The sequence below is a fragment of the Ceratina calcarata genome, unplaced genomic scaffold (assembly GCF_001652005.2).
Source record: "Ceratina calcarata isolate Rehan_Ccalc_2016 unplaced genomic scaffold, ASM165200v1 scaffold119, whole genome shotgun sequence".
Classification (NCBI taxonomy): Eukaryota; Metazoa; Arthropoda; class Insecta; order Hymenoptera; family Apidae; genus Ceratina; species Ceratina calcarata.
In genome coordinates, this window is record NW_017132868.1 from 320,133 (window position 1) to 338,267 (window position 18,135).

The 18,135-nt window shown below is 39.8% G+C and overlaps 1 protein-coding gene across 3 annotated transcripts in view; it reads left to right on the plus strand.

The window, feature by feature from the left end:
- The window catches only part of LOC108625007 (putative serine/threonine-protein kinase dyrk2), a 178,860-nt gene that overhangs the window by 142,751 nt on the left and 17,974 nt on the right, over positions 1-18,135 (plus strand). For all 3 annotated transcript variants that reach the window (XM_018024701.2, XM_018024684.2, XM_018024713.2), the window contains one exon: positions 1,805-1,954. In XM_018024701.2, the coding sequence (XP_017880190.1) occupies positions 1,805-1,954 (150 nt within the window). The remainder of the gene's footprint in view (positions 1-1,804; positions 1,955-18,135) is intronic.

The following is an 18,135-nucleotide window of genomic DNA, read 5'->3' on the forward strand; positions in this document are numbered from 1 at the left end:
ATTCTAACCATAATATAATAATATGTAAATTTCGTTCGGTAATTCTAAAAACAAAGTAATAATGACGTAAAGATCTCAGACTTCTCGTATTTAATTTATGATATTGCATCCAATACCACCATTTCCGCGGGAAGAAAGTTTATTGCGATTCATTGTCGGATATTAACGCACGAGGTCTTTAACCTTTCGCGGTCTGAAAAGCATGATGCAAGAATTATTACCACTAAATGTCTACTAATGTATCACGGGAGCCGTAAAAAAATATATACGTTCGACAATTGCGATGTTTTCTGCTGTTGGAACAAAACGTCGTTAGGAAATATTTTGTCGTACGCATTGAATTTACTATGCTTGTTGAGCATTAAAGATTTATTAAGACGATTTTTTATTTATGTTAATTATCCGATTATATGCTCTATAGTGATTAGGTAGTGAACTCTGTAATTTTCCAGCGATCTTTAACTGCGCTGTTTTCACCACCGCATATAAATAAATGATTCTTCTTATTTGCATTGAATTGACGTTTATTCATCAAGTTAGATGTTAACGCATTACAGAATAAACGTATTAAACTGTGCAATCATAGACACTTTATTTCTATAAATGTCTCATTAGTAGACAGAGGATTATCGTGCGGAATAAAAAATGTATTGTAGTCAAAATGAAATATTGATTTCAGATAAACGTCTTTCTTATCATTTATACACTACAATATGTTCCTGTTTTTGATACTTAAACATTTATCACCACATCCAACGTTTAACGCGTTGAATTTTTTGATAAATGCACGAAATCCGTGGTCTCTTCTATGAATAAATAATTAAATGCTGTCAGCAACCTTGAGGATGTGAGTAGTTCGCCTGGTCTCGCCTACTTGTATTTTATGCTTGATTATCATATTTTTATCAACGGCGTAACGTTTCAACATTGCGTAGAAAATACAATACAAGCACGTTCGCATAAGCGTTTGCAGCGTGCATCCGCACACGTGTGCGTTACCGAACGGAGTGATACTGTATAAAAGTACACGCGAGTCACATCCGAAACCACCCACGTCAGCTCTTTGTCTACTATTACTACTAAGTCGCTCGTTCAGTGGGGCGGACCGCGACAAGACGCAGATGAGACGGCGTGCTATACATTAGAGGTGACTGCGGCGGCTCCCTTAATTAACAGAAATAAGCCCGCGACCGGGCTTAAAGCGCGGTACGACGTTTACTGAAATATGTGCACGTTAATTGGCGCGGACCGAACGCGTTCGGATTAATTTAAATGTCAGGGGGAGTTTTCATTTAGCGGATGAATCGCGCGACGGGAACTCGTTTAACGAATGATTTTTCTTTTTTTTTTTTTAAAAAAAAAGACATGAAACAAATGCGGTACGAGTCGTTTTAATATTTTGACGAAGGATAATTAATAATAAGATGCTTTGTACTGAAACTGAGTGAACAGAAACTGATTGAATAATTGCTCGATTTTACTTATAATTCAGTTTCTTGTTTCATACATTGAAGATATAAGTTGAACTTATCATGAAACTCTGATTTAGTTAATGATTCTTTCACTACAAATAATTTTGATGATGAACATGTACACTTCATTTCGAAATTATTTTACAATAAAAAAAACTCGGCTAAACCACAATCATTTGTATTCTTCTTGAACCGAGGATTCATTTATCTTGTCTCGATTTTGTGTTTCATTCGAGGATTCAATGGCAGCAAGCTGCATCCATATTATCATAATGAATGAAAAAAGGAAGTTGAACTCCGCATTGTTCTAACAGGTCGATATTTCATTTCAGAGTCCTGGAACGTTGCACAAAGATGTCGGTGGTGCTGGTACCAAGGTCAGCGGAAAGGCGGTCGGCGGTGCGACCATCACCACGCTCTCCTCCATCAATAACACATCCAACACCACCCTTAAGATTAAGAACAATGTCGTACCTCAAGAGGTAAGTGGAATAGATCGCATTAAGAACAGTCGCAGATTGGTTTATCTCGTGATTGATGCAATGCTGTTTCGTTTGATGTAAAGAGTAGAAATCGGTTATAGCTGTAAGTACCGAGTTACAATCAGTCGCTTGTTGTACCTCTTGTTAGAGCAGACTTGAAGTAAGTTATACAAAGTATTTAGTATGTAACCATCAGTATTTACAGTTGCCCTAGTTATACAATCTCCGCAAAAAGTTATACGTATTGTAAATAAAGTGTATTCTTCGATTTGTAACTCAAACGCCTGAAAGTATTTGTCGTTTGCATTAGGCAATTCTATTGAATAATTGCATGGTACGGTCGCATTCAGTAAATACTTGCCTATCACATCTAAGATCATTAGTCGCGTTTCTTGCTTCACCACAAGAACCAACTGCACGGTTACTTACATATTTATTCGAATACAAATCGGTGAAAGCAAATGCAAAACTTTCGAGTGGTATTAAATCGATGTTCATCGTGACACAGTTTCATCGTAAAAGTCCTAAATCCATTGGGGCATGTACCATATAACAACAATATTCGGTGGCACAAGGTGATACGCGTTCAAAAATAATTACCCTCGCCTTCGTTACCATGCACGATATCGAGTAACTCGCCTTGACTTCGACCGTGCGACGTCAAAAACTGGAACAAGCCTCGGCCAGAAGTTCGACAACTTTCGATCGATCTCATCTTATTAATAACGTCAGTTTCGACATCATTTAATCCGAGGCAAGACTCAGCGTTGCTTCTCGTCAGGCGTTGTTACTAAGTAATGTTCCTGCAAAATCATTTTCACGCTTTCATCATCAAAGGGCAGCAAAGTGCAGCAAAAAAGGTGGAATTAATTAAAACGTTGAAATGAAGCATTAAAAAATTCCCAGGATATATATATGCTGCGTAATATTTTATTTAGAGTATATTGGACATGATAAATAAAATTTTGAAAAATAAACCTATCTAATAAGTGTTTTAAAAAAATGTTATTTTCATTTTTCCTGTATAGATATGTGACAATCTAATTTCGTGCAAGTCATCACGTACACCTCTGAATTCCTGTGGGAATGATGATAAGATATCGTTTCTAACACTTATTGTAGAGTTGAAAACCACGAATTCAATAATAAAACGCGATCCATTCTTCCCCGACGATTCGTGTCTATCTGCGGAACCGTTCAGAGTCGTATGAATCAGGTTCTTTCCTCGAGATATTTCATCGGCCTCGATCGAATAATCCTCCTAGGTCGCGCGTCACTAGCGATTGTCTCTTCACTTGACCTCGCCCGCCAAGCTACGGTTTCCAGCTTCTCGTCGTCGCTTGAATCGCGCCGCATCGCCCTCGTTTGTCTCCTTTAATGTACTCTCTCTCCTTTCCTCCGCACCTCGTTTTTTCCATGTCGTGGCGATATTACGCGACGAAGGTGATCGAATTTCATTGCCTTGCACGAGTTGCGTAACCCAAACGCCGCGCCGCCGTCTCCTTGCTTAGAACATGATTCTCGCATCGTAAAGGCACATGCGACACGACTGTCCACTGTGCTTTACTCGCTGTTACATATGCGCTTACATGCATGCTCGGACTAATTCACACTTGAATTTAGAAAGCCCATTGCCGCTATTTGCACTTAATTGTTTCGCGGTTTGCGTAACGACTGCGCGAGACTTTTTATCTCCAATGCTCCATGTAAGATCTTCTTCTCTTTCTCGTCATTGTTCTCAACCGCGACAAATTGTGGAAAAGCTCGTTTCATATAAATAATTCATTCGTTAAGCGTACAGAAAATATAAGTACTGCATGTGTTGCATAAAAATATGCGGAATATAAAAATCAAAATGTATATTGCGCTGTTTAAGTGATAAAAGGAATTAGTGTTTAACATATATTTTTTAAATTGATACTACGAATATTCTGTTTATAATGCAAGATTAATAAACATAAATTGATAACAAAATGATGATCTTTATTTCATACGAGGTATTTAGATGCTTTAATGTATACAAACGGAGATAATTGCAAGAACAAGTACAACCGGAACGCGGAATTACATTTTTTCATAATAAATCTTGTTTCGCGCTTTCGCCCTTTCCGCGAATACATCCGGTGATACGGACTCCATATTGTGTGCTCCATTTTTTCTTGGGATCGGGAAAATCGTACACGTGGCGTGACGATAAGAGATCGCTTTCCGCAGATTTAAAAGATTACAGGCGTCGCAGATGCGACTGGTTAATCGGTAAGCTGTCTCCTTGAAAATGTCGGCGTGAGCCGTCATGCGATTACCTTTCGTCCGTTCACGGCCATGTACTTAGATCCCTGTACGCTTACATAAACGACTAAGGATACGCGTCCCTCATCACCGGTAAAAGCATCGTGCATTGTTAAACCTATGATGGGAATTGAAAAAAAAAATATCTAGGATACGGTTTATCGATGAATTTTTTTAGAGAATTTTATTGCTTTTGTACCGTGCTCGTATCTTATTGCTTTTATACTGACGATTGGTTGGAATCAGCAGTTTTGTGAACGGAATTGACATACATATTTATCCGCTTTCTATACTCGATGGAGTAGAGTTAGAGAGTGAATACAATTCGACGTTTTACGAGGCGTACAAAGGTCGTAATTTCGCGCATTAAAAAATAATTTTTTGTTGTTTTATTATTTCGCTCGGTTCGACTACGTAGAATCTACCTGTGTGTATACTTCTCATAAATCGCGCTGCCGTGGGAATTGGACAAACGTGATCGATCCATCCGTTTTCCAAACTTTCTATACGTTCGACAGTCGTTAAAACCATTCGGTGTTGTTGTATGTTACCTCTATTCGCTTTTATCAATTATAACTTCGATAAGTCACGATTATGTACAATGAGCAGTGAAAATAAATTAGCATACGTTTTTAAATAAAAAAGATACGAACAGAGGGAAAAATCAGGATGATGTCTTTCTTTCATATAGTCAATTATATTCGGCAAATAAAACAATATATTTATTCCAATTTCTTGATACGTTACACAATGTCAGTAGCGACGATTAAAAAATAGCGGAACAAGAAAATGGCTCGGTATTTGTACAACGCTGCTGGAACGGAACCAGTTAACGTTTTTTGTTTGGGGAAACGAAGAGAGCTGAAAAAAGCGTAATCGATCAATCACGGCCGTGCCGTGTGATTAGCTTGAATCAATGAGTCACTGTGAAATTTTTCTGTTTCGAAATCCGCGGCCCAGCGAACGAGAGAAGTGCAACGACGCGATGCGCGCTCATTCTCATCGCTTCAAGAAACGTATTACGTAACGACGAATGGCTTATTTGGCACGTCAGCGAACGACTCGATTGTTTCGAGCGAGTGTCGCTTTCAGTTCCCGGCATCCGGGGTTTCAATCGATTTCGCATCGCGATAATTACATTCGCATATCGTAATGCCGGATTAATTCTTGTATCAACAGTGATAACGTTTCAAATAGCATTAATTTGAACAAAAGATGCGACAGTCGATAAACTGATATTCTTGTCACTATAATTAGTATCCAATTTTGGAGAACAAAATAGTGGGAATGAATTATCGCTTCAATTAAATATTGATGTCAAGGCGCGAGAGATTAAAAGGCTCGATAGAAGTAATCTTTCATAGTTTCCTTTTATCGTGTTTACTTTTCATTTTACATACAATGACCCTCATTTATATTTCTACCCGTTTCAAATTCTGTATAGCTTTTTAAATATTAGACCAAACAACTTAATCTTTTTTGGGACGTCGGAATTGTATTTCATTGTTAGCATTGTATCAGTTTCCATCAAGTAAAATTTTTCGGGCTATTTACCCGAAACATAAGTGGTACGTTAAAATAGTGCGTTGTATTTAGGCGTTAATAGACTTGTTGTGTTTTACGCAGTTTGTCACGAGCGTCATGCGAGCATAAGAAGGCTTCACGTTAACCATAAACGTGCTGCCGTTGTAACTCGATCGGCCGGCATTGTATCTCGGATTTCGCGATAGCATAAGTATGCTACCTGCGGGGCGCAGGTCCCCGCGATGTTAACGATCCTGGGGGAAAGTAACATAACGCCGGACAATTCAGCGCGTCGCTAAGTCCTACTCTCGAGTCCAAACTGAAGCCAGCATTTTTTTATAATCCCTTCTCCACCCTCGCACGTTGAATTCTATCGCTTAATCCTACATAAATTTCAGTTCGGTTTAATTAATTTTTGTGGAGTTAAATTAGATCAACATGTGAAAATTGGATTATTTCATACATATCTGTAAAACGTAATTTCATGTAAAGCGTTAACGTTAACGTGGTTTCTGATCCGAGCTAACAGATTATTTTTCCCGGCTTCGGTATAATGCGCTTCGGAGTTCGGCAAACTCCTTATCCACTTTTGCGTAAAGTGGTTGCGGCAATTGGTAGACGATTACGAAAACCGTTGCCCAAGACTGGTCGGGTTTCTCTCTAAAGTAGTGCATAACTTTGGACCGTCGTGTTGTGTCGCGATAGATAATCGTCGACTTAAAAAATACAGTAGTATACAGGGATCGTCACAAATGCCGAGGAGACGCGGCACACTTATGAAACAAGAGATTTCACCTATAAGTAAAATCCGCGTACGTCGAACGTAGTCTCAGACTCGTGTCATTGTACAATGATTTGCGATTTTCCGAAGACTCAGATAGGAACGTCTCGTGATTAAGCTTCACGCCATGGATACTGCACGGACATTAGCTACGAAATTAAATAGGCTCATAGGCCACGGCTCGTTTAATAATTTCGCGGTACTCATTCTCTCTCTCTCTCTCTCTCTCTCTCTCTCTCTCTCTCTCTCTCTCTCTCTCTCTCTGCCGTGCAGACAAGCCTGTCTAGAATGTCTAGTAGGGCGTTCAAAATTGGTAGACACCCGCGTGAAAAAGACAAGAAACACAGCACCCAATTGCTCATATGAAAGTATAATGCTGACATAGAAAGTTAGAGCGCGTGGCGTGTTGCTTTAAATCGCTGCTGCTTTTCTAACTTTTCCCTCTTTGTCTGAAAGATCCCAGGAACATAGAGTTTCTTCTTGTTTCAAGACTCCCGATTTATGATTACTTGCAATATATAACAATTGCGTCTTGATAAATTTGTTCAATTTTACTCTGCGTTGGCTGATGAGTTTAGTCATGTAATAGATTATAGCATCAATGACTTGTAAATATAATAAATTGCGGTTTGCATTAGAAACAATATTTTATCATTACCACGTACTTCTGTTTTAAACTTTTATTGTGCTCTCAGACGTGTGGGATGAGAAGTTTATGGGCGGCATGCACACTTTAATTAATCCTAAACGAAGATATAATACTTGGGAAGTTAAACGGACGGACTTTAGTTAGGATGATTGTGTACTTATAAAAAAACGTATTGGAATCACAAACCGTGAATGTTAGCTTTTCAAGCTTTTGAGCGATGGCAGGCAATTACAAGCAGGAATCGATAAGTAGTGAAGGCTGACCGATAGACGTTGCCCGCGGCTGCGTCTGAGAATCACGGCCAACCGTTGATTAGCCATTTCACTGTCTGTTGGGACGCTGGACACGGATAGGCCAACAGCACAAACGTTTTTTACGCTCACCTACGCCACACGGTGCCCGGCGTCTACCTGCCCGTGCCACGCCAGGCTTTACCGTTATCTCCATACGCACTTTGACTTTATGCGCCTCTGCATATGTAGGTCTCTCGAGTGCAATTTACAACCACGCTAATGGACATGTCCATTTGTCCATCTGATTATAAGGCCGCGTACACGATTCGGGCGAAAACATACGATGTAGTTTAAAAAAAATCGTGGCTTGCTAATTCTTCTCTGTGGTGGTCGTACATCAGGAAGAATCAGTAGGTCGTTCGATTCTACGGTTTAAGTTCATTTGGAACTTACAATTAATTAAGCTTCGATAAAATGTCCACCTGCTGTTGCTGATCTCTGATGTAAAGAGATCTGAATGTCTGTTATAGACACTGCGAAATCATATGGAGAATGGCAAATAGGATCATATTATGATAGGAAGTTCTATGTCCAAACTCCAGGTAGCGAAAATAGTAGATTCAATAATTGGATTTGAAACTATTGAAGTGTATGTAGATAGTTTAATGTAATATACGAACAGGTAGAAATGAAATTTCGTAAACGAGACTGAAGTTCTGACGTTAACTGTTGTTTTCGAGTACGAGACTGTTTATCAAGTTTGCGAACCCACGCATAGCAACAGGGAAGCCATTTAGATTGCTATCCAAGAATTTATAAAGCAGTATTACCTGTTACGCAACGTTGTAGACACATAAATCCTGTTGGTTTAGCGACTGAAAATTTAATCCCCTCCGGGACGATTTAAAAGTTCGATTAGATTTAAGAGAAATCGGGAGACCCTTTATCGGATCTCCAACCACGAAAATCATCGATTGTTCGATGAGCGTTGTTGATAAACGGCGAAACTAGATTGATTCGATCCGACTTTGAAAACGCGGGGTGATAAGTTATCCGCATATTTATCTCTCGAGTCAAATAGTCAAAGAAAGAGAAGATTGGTAAGCGATTTCAAGACGACCCGTGATCGCGATTTCGCTGCTAAAGGAATTGATCTCTGTAGGAAGGAGGACTATAATCAGGAGGAGATTCCGAATACTTGCGACGGTAAACGAGCAGAAATGACGGTTCTTAGAAAGGAGGAATACGCGCGTGCCGCATCGTTTACGATTCACTTAGACGGAAATCGGTTTCGAAAGGTCGTCGAAAGTTGATTCGCGGCCAAACGTATCATCGGCTTTTCGCTCAAATATGCATTATGCTCGTTCGATTTGTACATACACGCTGTTCTTTCCACTCGCGACACTCAGTCAACGTTCGAATAGATTTCTCATTGTCCGAGTGAATGCGCGCTCGCATGAATGATAATGAAGTCATCGTTGTCTCCAGCTCACATAGCTAAAGTGGTAAATGAGAGAATCGTCCTCCGGAACGAATTCATTGCTCGTCATCGATAGAAAGATGTCCGATTCTCTAATGTCCCTCTAACGAGCCGAAGAAATAGTATACTATTGTCGGGGTATGCGCTCGTAGCTTTTCTCTTCGTTAACGCTGATGATATATGAGCCTACGTAGAATTTTTCATCCAACTTTTCCTTAGAATAAAACTATTTTTTAAAAATAAACATTACTTCTTGAATCATGGAGAATTTGAACAGTTTTACAAGTACGGTTTCTAAGTAAATAATCTCGATAACTGAACGTCATATCACGATGTAAGAACAAGATGAGAATGAGGCAAGTATCAATAAACGCCTAATCTCGTACACGCCTATCTATAATTGCCTCGCAACGCAATGATGCCGCGTACTTAAAAATGTGTTCAAAACCAAGATTACCTCTCGGGGATTCCTCTAGGTCCCGTTTTCATACATACACGAGGCGGCAACCGTTAATCGCGTGGACGATCGAAAATTACTAATTCGATAGAGACGTTTATCAGGAAGTGCAATCACGATCGAGGGGGGCTGGCTGCGTTCCTTGTAATTGCGCACGCGATGGACGCCACGCGGTTCCACGTAGATACAAATCACAATTACGCCTTTGTAAACCGTCGCATGATGCCGGTAAGTGGTAGCGAACGGGCGTGTGTGTGGCCCAACTGACAAAAGGACAATGAACCGGTGCTCGCGTCGCCTCGTCGTGTCGTTGGCGGTAGCTCTCCGTTGCCGTTCGTCCGGTATGTTTCAGATAACCAGTTTCGGTTATCGGCGAAACTGTCAACCGCTTGTGTTCGCGTTTCACGGAACCTTTTTCAAGTTACTCGGATTTAACGAGGGTACAGGATAATTTTAAATATCTGCATGAAAAATGAATCCCTTCTGACTTGTTAAAAATTATGGCGAACATTTAGAAAAGACTTTTTCTCACTGATTTTAGTTATTTTTTAATCTAGTCATTCTATAAATTGACTTTAGTTGGGGTACCAAGTAATTTTATGCAAATATCTCGGAAACTAAAATCGACCTTCTTCTAACGAAAAGTAGTTTAATAAAATGCTCCTGAAAATATGTCAAAAAATAATTGAAACCGGAGTTGATTAAAAGAATGTGGCCTGAAGCTCAGCTGCGGAGTGAGTGAGTAACTAAAATTAAGACGAGACGTGGTAGCAGCGATATTTAAAAGATAGGCACACGTCAGTGATCAAGTCTTAAACAAATGGTGTTTGTCGTACACGGCGTGTAAAATCAAATAAACGCTTCGTACTTCCTACCTCGCCCATACAGGTTAATAACCGAAGGGGTTAATCGAGTGTTCCCAATCCTATCTACCTGCGCGATCAACAATCAACGAATCGTCCGAATGGTTCTATTAACCCCGTGAGAACCCTATAACGGTACACACGTGACCCGTGATAGCCACGTTTGTGATCTAGGTAGAGCGAAATTAATACATGGTCGGCACTCGATCAAATAGGCGAAGTCGCGTGTTGCTTGTTCTCGAGGATTACGAAAGAAGAGTCCAGTATTTTCACGCAGATTTTCTCGGCCGACGTTTCTGCAAAAAGTGGAATTATTTAAATGGACAATTATAACTGTCTCGTGTTGAGGTTTATTACATATTGAGTATTAACATAATTTCATTCTTATTGAATCGATATTAACTGGCTGCACTATATAATGTGTGATAGAACAAGGAATTGTAAAATCTTTTAAAAAATTTCGTAGGTAAGGTCAATGGTTTAACGTTGGTAAAAAATAAATGCAAGAATAATAGTGCGATGACAAAACCGTACTGGTAGAGCAATTAGTGACTATTTCGTATAGCACTTTTTGAGATTGTATGTATATGTATTAAAGTGCCTTTAAATAAAATACAGAAGACGTAATTTTTCGTACTATTAGGCCCAGTTAGGCTATAAACTTGTTCGATGGGTGGGCAGAGTCCTTCTCCGTATCTTTAATTAGCGGGGACCAGTATCTTTCCCTCTTTCTTTCTCTCTTCCTCTTTCTCTCTAGCTCTGAACCACTTGACCCGCACTGCGCGCACGTGAACAAGAATCGATGTCATTTATTCGAGCACTTGGCGTTCATTAAATGCGAAAAACCCTGAGCTCCTTTGACATCGTTCCGCTTAGTTATCTTGTTTACTTTCTTCTTCCTTTTTTTACCTGTTTTCTCTGGTTAACCTGAAGGTGAAGAGTTTAATATCGGACGCTGGGGGATTTCAGAGATGAATGCAGATTTAATCTCCAAGCGAGAATGTTCGAGGAAAAACTGAGGAGAACGTTTATGCATTTTTTAGTTTCCATCTCTGTAGGGCTACTTGCTTGACGGAACAGGAGAATGCTTTTGCAATATGCCTCAGACCGAAGCACAAAGAATGCACTGTTCCAGAAGGAGGCGTTCTACATCAAGATTTTAATGTTACTTCGTAAAAAACGTCAGCCGATATTGAACAATTTAATCTTTATTTATCGTCAATACTCTATTTGACCAAAAATTATATTTGATTAGTTTCTTTTACTTTGAAAAGCTGTGAGTAGATTCCTTGCATAACAACCAGACTAGGGACTGCGCCGGCGCTTGTTTCTATCGACATCGTTTCCGGTGGGTGGAAGGAGTGAAAGAAAGAGAGAGAGAGAGAGAGAGAGAGAGAGATTGAAAGGTCGTCACGTGACTTCCGTCGACGCGTTCGCAAGTTTACACGACAAACAATGCGCATTTCCATACACGCATCTCGGTGCATACAAAAGATGTATTTACGGCCTAGCCCACCTTCGTGATCGGTGTTTGCGTTCAGCAGGATGAAAACATCGTTGCAAGTTCGACGATCGGTCTATGAATATCAATATTACAAACACCGTCAACACCTACTTAATTAAGTGACGACTTAGTCCGAAAACTTAAGATTGTTCTATAAGTTAAGGCTATAAGTTTGCTACCAAATAGTTATTGTCATGTGTGAAATTTAAAAGAGTTTGAAAAGCTCGTTTTGAAGTGAAGTCTCTAAATATTCGTGCATATTTCAAAATCGAATAACTAATGAAGACTATTGTAATAACTATCCTTCTTCTATCAAATGCCTTAATTTTTATGGCCTATCGTACACGATATGCAAACGTATCATTAATTAAACGCAAATGATGACTCGCACGAGACGATTTAATGATTTGACAAAGCTCATTTTGATTTTATCGCCAATTATCAGCGACCAAAGAGCGAAGAACAGTAAATGACCGGATAATCATTATGCTCATGTCTGTGCTAATTCCATTCGTAATTTGCGTTAATATGAAATATTTGCATCGTAATTAAATGGAGAGGTGGTTCGATTATTGGTCAATTTATTAGACCGAGCCTCGGCTTTACAGCTTTGCCCCTTCTCTCAATTCTTACGTTGAAATTTTATTTAATTAAACAATAAAGAGGAGATAAAATTTTTTAAAATTTGTACAGGAACGTTTGTACGACACTTATTCTTGGCATAGAACGAAATAATCATGACACGCGATCTTGAAACAACGTTAATGAGACAGCGACGATTAACACTTTCCGGGTTTCATAGCGACGGATCTTCTGTGTCGAGGTGATCAGCCTTGGTCCTGTTTTCTTTCCCTTCTTTTTTTTCTGCGAAAATCGACGAGTCAGCGATTACATTGACGGTAACACGAGCTGCACCCGCGTCACATAACGCGATGCGATGTCCCCAAATTATTTTCTGCAGCGTCGCTAAACAGATGTAGGCCAGTCAGCGAATTTCTTATCACTGTTTCTCGATTTTATTATCGTTGACTCCAATATTCTGAGTCACAGGATCAATCGTCGCGTCAGGCAACAAACGAGAATTTGCTTACGACAAAGATTGCAATAATCTATGACATCTACGTAACAGATTATATTAAAAGTCTACCACACTTGCAAGTTGACAAAGAAACCAATTTTACAAAAGAGGAGACTCATAATTTCCATTTTAAAATATTCGACACCTTCCAACTCTCATAAGATCGTTTCCAAGCGTCTGCCATGGCTACAAATTACTTGAAACTCAAAGTAAGCAGGCCGCTCTAAAATTAACAAACCTGGAAAGTAAAGAAGAAGAGCAGCGTCTCATCGTACAAACACTTCCCTCTTGTTTTTTCTCCGCTGTCTGCTTTTCTGTTTCGTTTTGGACGCGTTCCAAAAATTCTTTTCCAACGTTTAATCGCGATGGAAATGCAGGGTACGTCGTTCCTCTGCCGGAAATTGCGACTCCAACAAAAGAGAGAAAGGCTTACCCGGAGCGGAGGTCCGTTCATCGCAGTACACCACGTGTCTACGAGCAGGAACACGCGGAACTGTGTACACGCTGTAACACGTGTTACACGCGTGTGCGTTCGGGGTCCCGCACTGTAACGAGGCCGCGTGCGACTTTTCTTTTACATCCGTTCGCCGGTTGAAAAAAAAATCGGTACCGTTCGAATAAAGCTGCAAGAATTGATGCATGACCAGATATATTGTGTATGCGAACAGATTACGAAAGGCTTTCTTTTATGGGGAGCGTTAAGGGTTGCGTGGGAAATGTTGCGGTTGCGGGGTGAGTCACGTGCCGATTTTTGGTTGAAAAAGAGGAGGGAGAGACAACTTATGATTTTTACTGTTAGCTAGACAGCTACTTTTTATCGAACGATAAATTGTACTTTAAAAAATTTCTTAATAGAGGAGAAAATTATAATCGAATATGAAAAACCATGGTTCTAAAGAAGTAAGGAAGGAAGGATGTAAATAATACTGGGCGTAATGAGCAGCATTGAGTTTCGCTTAAGCCAGTTCCTGTTTTTTCAAGACAGGTTAAATATGTGCGTGCACGTTCATTAGGTAGAAAGTTTTTCCTGTTTGCGAGACGGCCCATTATGCGCAAGAAAACTGCTGGAAACGTCCTGATGATGTATGTGTGCGGACAATTACTTCGCCGCTCAAGCATAACCCTTCAAAATTTGACAATGGGCCTTCTCGTGTAACGGTACGGTATGCGAGGCCTTATGTATCATTACTGAAGTTTCATCGTCCGGGAACGGACACGTTTCAAAATTTCTTTCTCTTTCTGATAAGTATACATAACGCGCTTACATGTGAGCATCCCGCAATTTATCTCAACATCCGTAAATAAAAAAGTTCTTAAGGTATCTTAAAAGGACGTAAAGAAGTTCCTTTATTTCGTAAAATCCGAAAAATCCGTAAAATTTTATAGAGATCGTTGGGAAAGTTTTCTGTAACGCGTGGTCGCGATACAGAACGATTTATACTTATTGTTAGTTCCGGTAGCCTTGTTTTTGAGTTGCATTGAAGCAGCAAACTTTGCTTCACTGCTTCGTAGACAAATGCTGACTACGGCTAGTTTGCACAAAATTGAAATTGTCCCACGTGTGAAAGTTCATCAGTAAATTATCGAAACCGTACTTTCTATACACTTTCATTTCTGGTTGCTTCTTTAAGGAATACCACTGAAAAATGTGAAAATAATTTACTGTTCGAGTTTCGATAGCCTGATCCATCAAACGATAAAAAGGACAAAAACTTCTCATGTTCGTCCACGTATTCGCCTAAATCAAGTTCAGTTGAAACCGTGTTAATATTAATTAACAGCAGTCACGAAAATTGCTCTAATTCTAAATATTTACAATTGAGTACTAAGTTATTGCGTGTTTAATTACTTATGATTACTTATTTTATCATCTATCAGATACATTTCATGCAACTTTTTCACACTGTTACAAAGATCAAAGACCTACCAAATAAATAATAAACGAGCAAGTGATAGTTCCTTCACGTGTTATTTCCTGGAGGTCTTCATTCATAAAATGACCACGGAAATTAATAATAATTACATAATTAACAGAAATCGATTACGGGGGACAGGAAAGATTAATGCGAAACCCAATCTCGTTTTCTCCCTGTCCTATCGTATTTTTTGTGGTTTCGTTGCGTGAAGGATAAGGAAAGGCGTTTATAATTGATCTTGATCTAATTGAAGCGTGTCATTCAGTGAAAGTTATGGGCTCGTTCAAAGCACATAAAGGATAATTTATAATTACCTTCCTTAATAATCGGTTATTGTACCCACGTCAAAGGTTGATCTACGTGCTTGTAATCATTGGTTCATTTAATTGAATTGTCCGTTCATCTCTTTTACGTTCCAAGCGAAATAAGTCTTCGTGTGTTTGTATATAATACGTAATGTACATGTAAAACGATATTTTGTTGTCTCAAAATACCGATTGAAGGGGTGAATTTCGTTTTACTGTATTTCTTTTTAAGAGTAAAAAATGTTTCCATTCAGTACAGGACTGAAAACGTAGTCACTGTTTTACATATTAATGATTGCCAGCAGACAGAAATCAGCACAGTAATTAATCAGAAAATGCGAGCCTATTTACTCTGGCAGCGAAACCGCAGACAGATAATATTATTATCCGCCATCAAATCTCTCATTGCTCGCTCAATCGTATGTCCTGTATTGTTCGCAATGCACGAGGCGACGGGACTCGCATAATCGAACGCGCGATCGGTTCTTTGTTCACTGGGAAAAGTAAATTTACCTCGCGTATTACCCTCTGTGTTCTCGAAAGCAAAGACAACGAGGTAAATAACTATAGAAGAAAAGGAGAAATAACAGTATGAACAGAAAAAAAGATAGAAACGAAGAAAAATGGTAAGGATCTTTAACGAGATATCTCAGCAGTTGGCAAACCAATTAAAAGATCCATTCTCACGATAAGCATGATCGATCGGTGGGGGTTAAAACCGTTTCGAACCGATCCTCCCGGGTACCCGTGCGCAATGCACCGTGAAAAAGCGGTATTATTCGCGGGATCGAGTCACTCTGAAATCATCGACAGTACCTTTGTACACGCCTTGGAAAATCTTCACAAACACGAAGTGCAATATGGGAGCCTGAAGGCATCCCAGATTTGACATGAATGGGTCTTGATCGTGTCTGATCTCAAGGATATCATAATAGTTTGTGCTGAGGTTCGTTTAAAAGTGAGACCGTTTTACGAATCTGGACAATCGGTATCGTGGCGATGATAATTGTTCTCTGGCTCTGGTAATTTGCGCGTGCATCTGCAAACAGGCGGATCGTGGAAACGAGCGGGAAACTGCGGCATTTGAATTCCCGTCGACGAAACGGAAATCGTGTCGGTGTTGAACTACGCCGCCGTAGTCGCCACGAACGACAAAGGCATTCGAGATGTGGTGGCTTGATTAAATTTCAATACGCGGACGATTCACTTTGTGTGTGAGCGTGTCGTTGGGCAATGAAAGGCTTCCACGGGTTTGACGTTCGATTGTCTTTCTAATTTCCATTGTCTTCGATCTGGCAACATTTATGGAGAGAGGGACAGGTTTCTCGCGCCACGAATTATCCAAGGATCTTCCTCTTTTCCATGTTCGTTCCTCGCGTTCACGTCGTTTCCTTCCTTCGATACATCGCGGGTAACGGAATTTTCATGCGTCATTCGTTACACGTACGTTTTGATAAAAATTGACAATTTGAGGATGTGGGTTCGATGAGAATCGAGAGAGTGATGTTGCCTTTGTGGCATGTCACTATTGTCAAGGGTCATTAGACTTTTTATCATGGTAATAATGCATAACGGGTAAATATGTTGACGTTGCTGATCATGTAGATTGTGAAGGATATTTTTAATGAATCGGAAACTTCACAAAATTAGTATTAATCAAGGAAGAGCGTCATATATCAAACGTTAGATTGAACTTCAGAGATTAAAAGATTAATCAGTTATAAAGTGTAAGTGTAACCTCGGACAGAAGGCAGACATTGACTTAGAAAAGATAGTATCTACTCGCAGAAGATCTTCGGCATTTATGGTTGCCCTCTCCTTCTCTATATGGTTCGTGCTGATTACTGTCGTCGAACAGGTCCCTCGATCGATCAAGCGTACACCGAAGAAAGAGAAGAGGATGCCTCTTCCACGCGTTGCAGTACATACTTAGGTAGCCAGAGATACGGATAGAGAAGGAATACCGGTTGTCTAGTCTTCACCATGTATGAGCATAAAGGTTTCGTTGCCTTATTAAGGCGCGACCGGTCATCGCGTCGGGAAGAACGAAGGAAGACAGAAAACCGGAACTCCGAAACTAGTTTATTATTCCGAAACGTGGGTCGTGGGTTAATCCTGTGCGGTTCATGAAGAAAGAAAAAAAAACCGGCCGAACCGGCATATTTTCTATTCGGCTTTTATTCTAAGCCAAGCCAGATAATGCGAATCGCGCTTCTGCCGGCCACCACACCGGATGATATATCCTCAGTATTGATCGTCGCTTTCATGAGAAATTCGTTGCGAACTGATCCAAAACCTTAAACTTTTGGCTTTCGTTCTCTTTCAATAGTAAAAAATGCATTTGGTGATTATTTATAAACAGCTCAGGTGAAAATGTCGACAAGGTGATTCTTTTTCATTTTTGTTAATAAGAAAGAATAAGGATAAGGAAACAAATGCGAAAGAAAAGAATGGTAACCATTGACGTGTTCTCAAGGAAGTGAGATAGATCGCTTTTAAGAAAAGGAGATAATCGGATTGACGCACGTGAGCCAGTTCCGTTTTCCCGCGAACACTGTTTAATATTTAAATGCGTGTGCCTCGTGCAACTATTTTTGTCTCGAATCCTTCAGGCGGGAACGTCTGTTCATGGCCAACATGCAGACGTATCACCGATGCACTCAGGAAAACCGTTTCTGCTTGACCGTTGAGCAATCTGCATAATTTGCGGGCCGTTGGCAAACAGAGCGAACAATGTAAGATTGAGGAACAGACAGGATGCCCGATCATCTTTGACGTTAACAATTTCACGCGCTCATTACCATGTCCAGCTTCAATTTATTGTCTTGCGTTTCAAACAGTTCATTTACAATTAGACAGATTATCGTATCATCCTTTTTTCGTTAGACAGCGATGGAAAGCTACTATCGGTCTTCTGAGTTATTTTCTTTCTTTTGACACAAATAAAAATGCTTTCATTCGTATCTTGTCTCATTACGAGAATGTCATTGTCCAGTCAACAATCATCAATTTCATTTGCGAAGTTGGAAGAAACAACTGACTTGAGGAAATACAAGCCTAAAAAGTTTGGAATTTTTTACGCCTTTTAGAATATATTTCGAT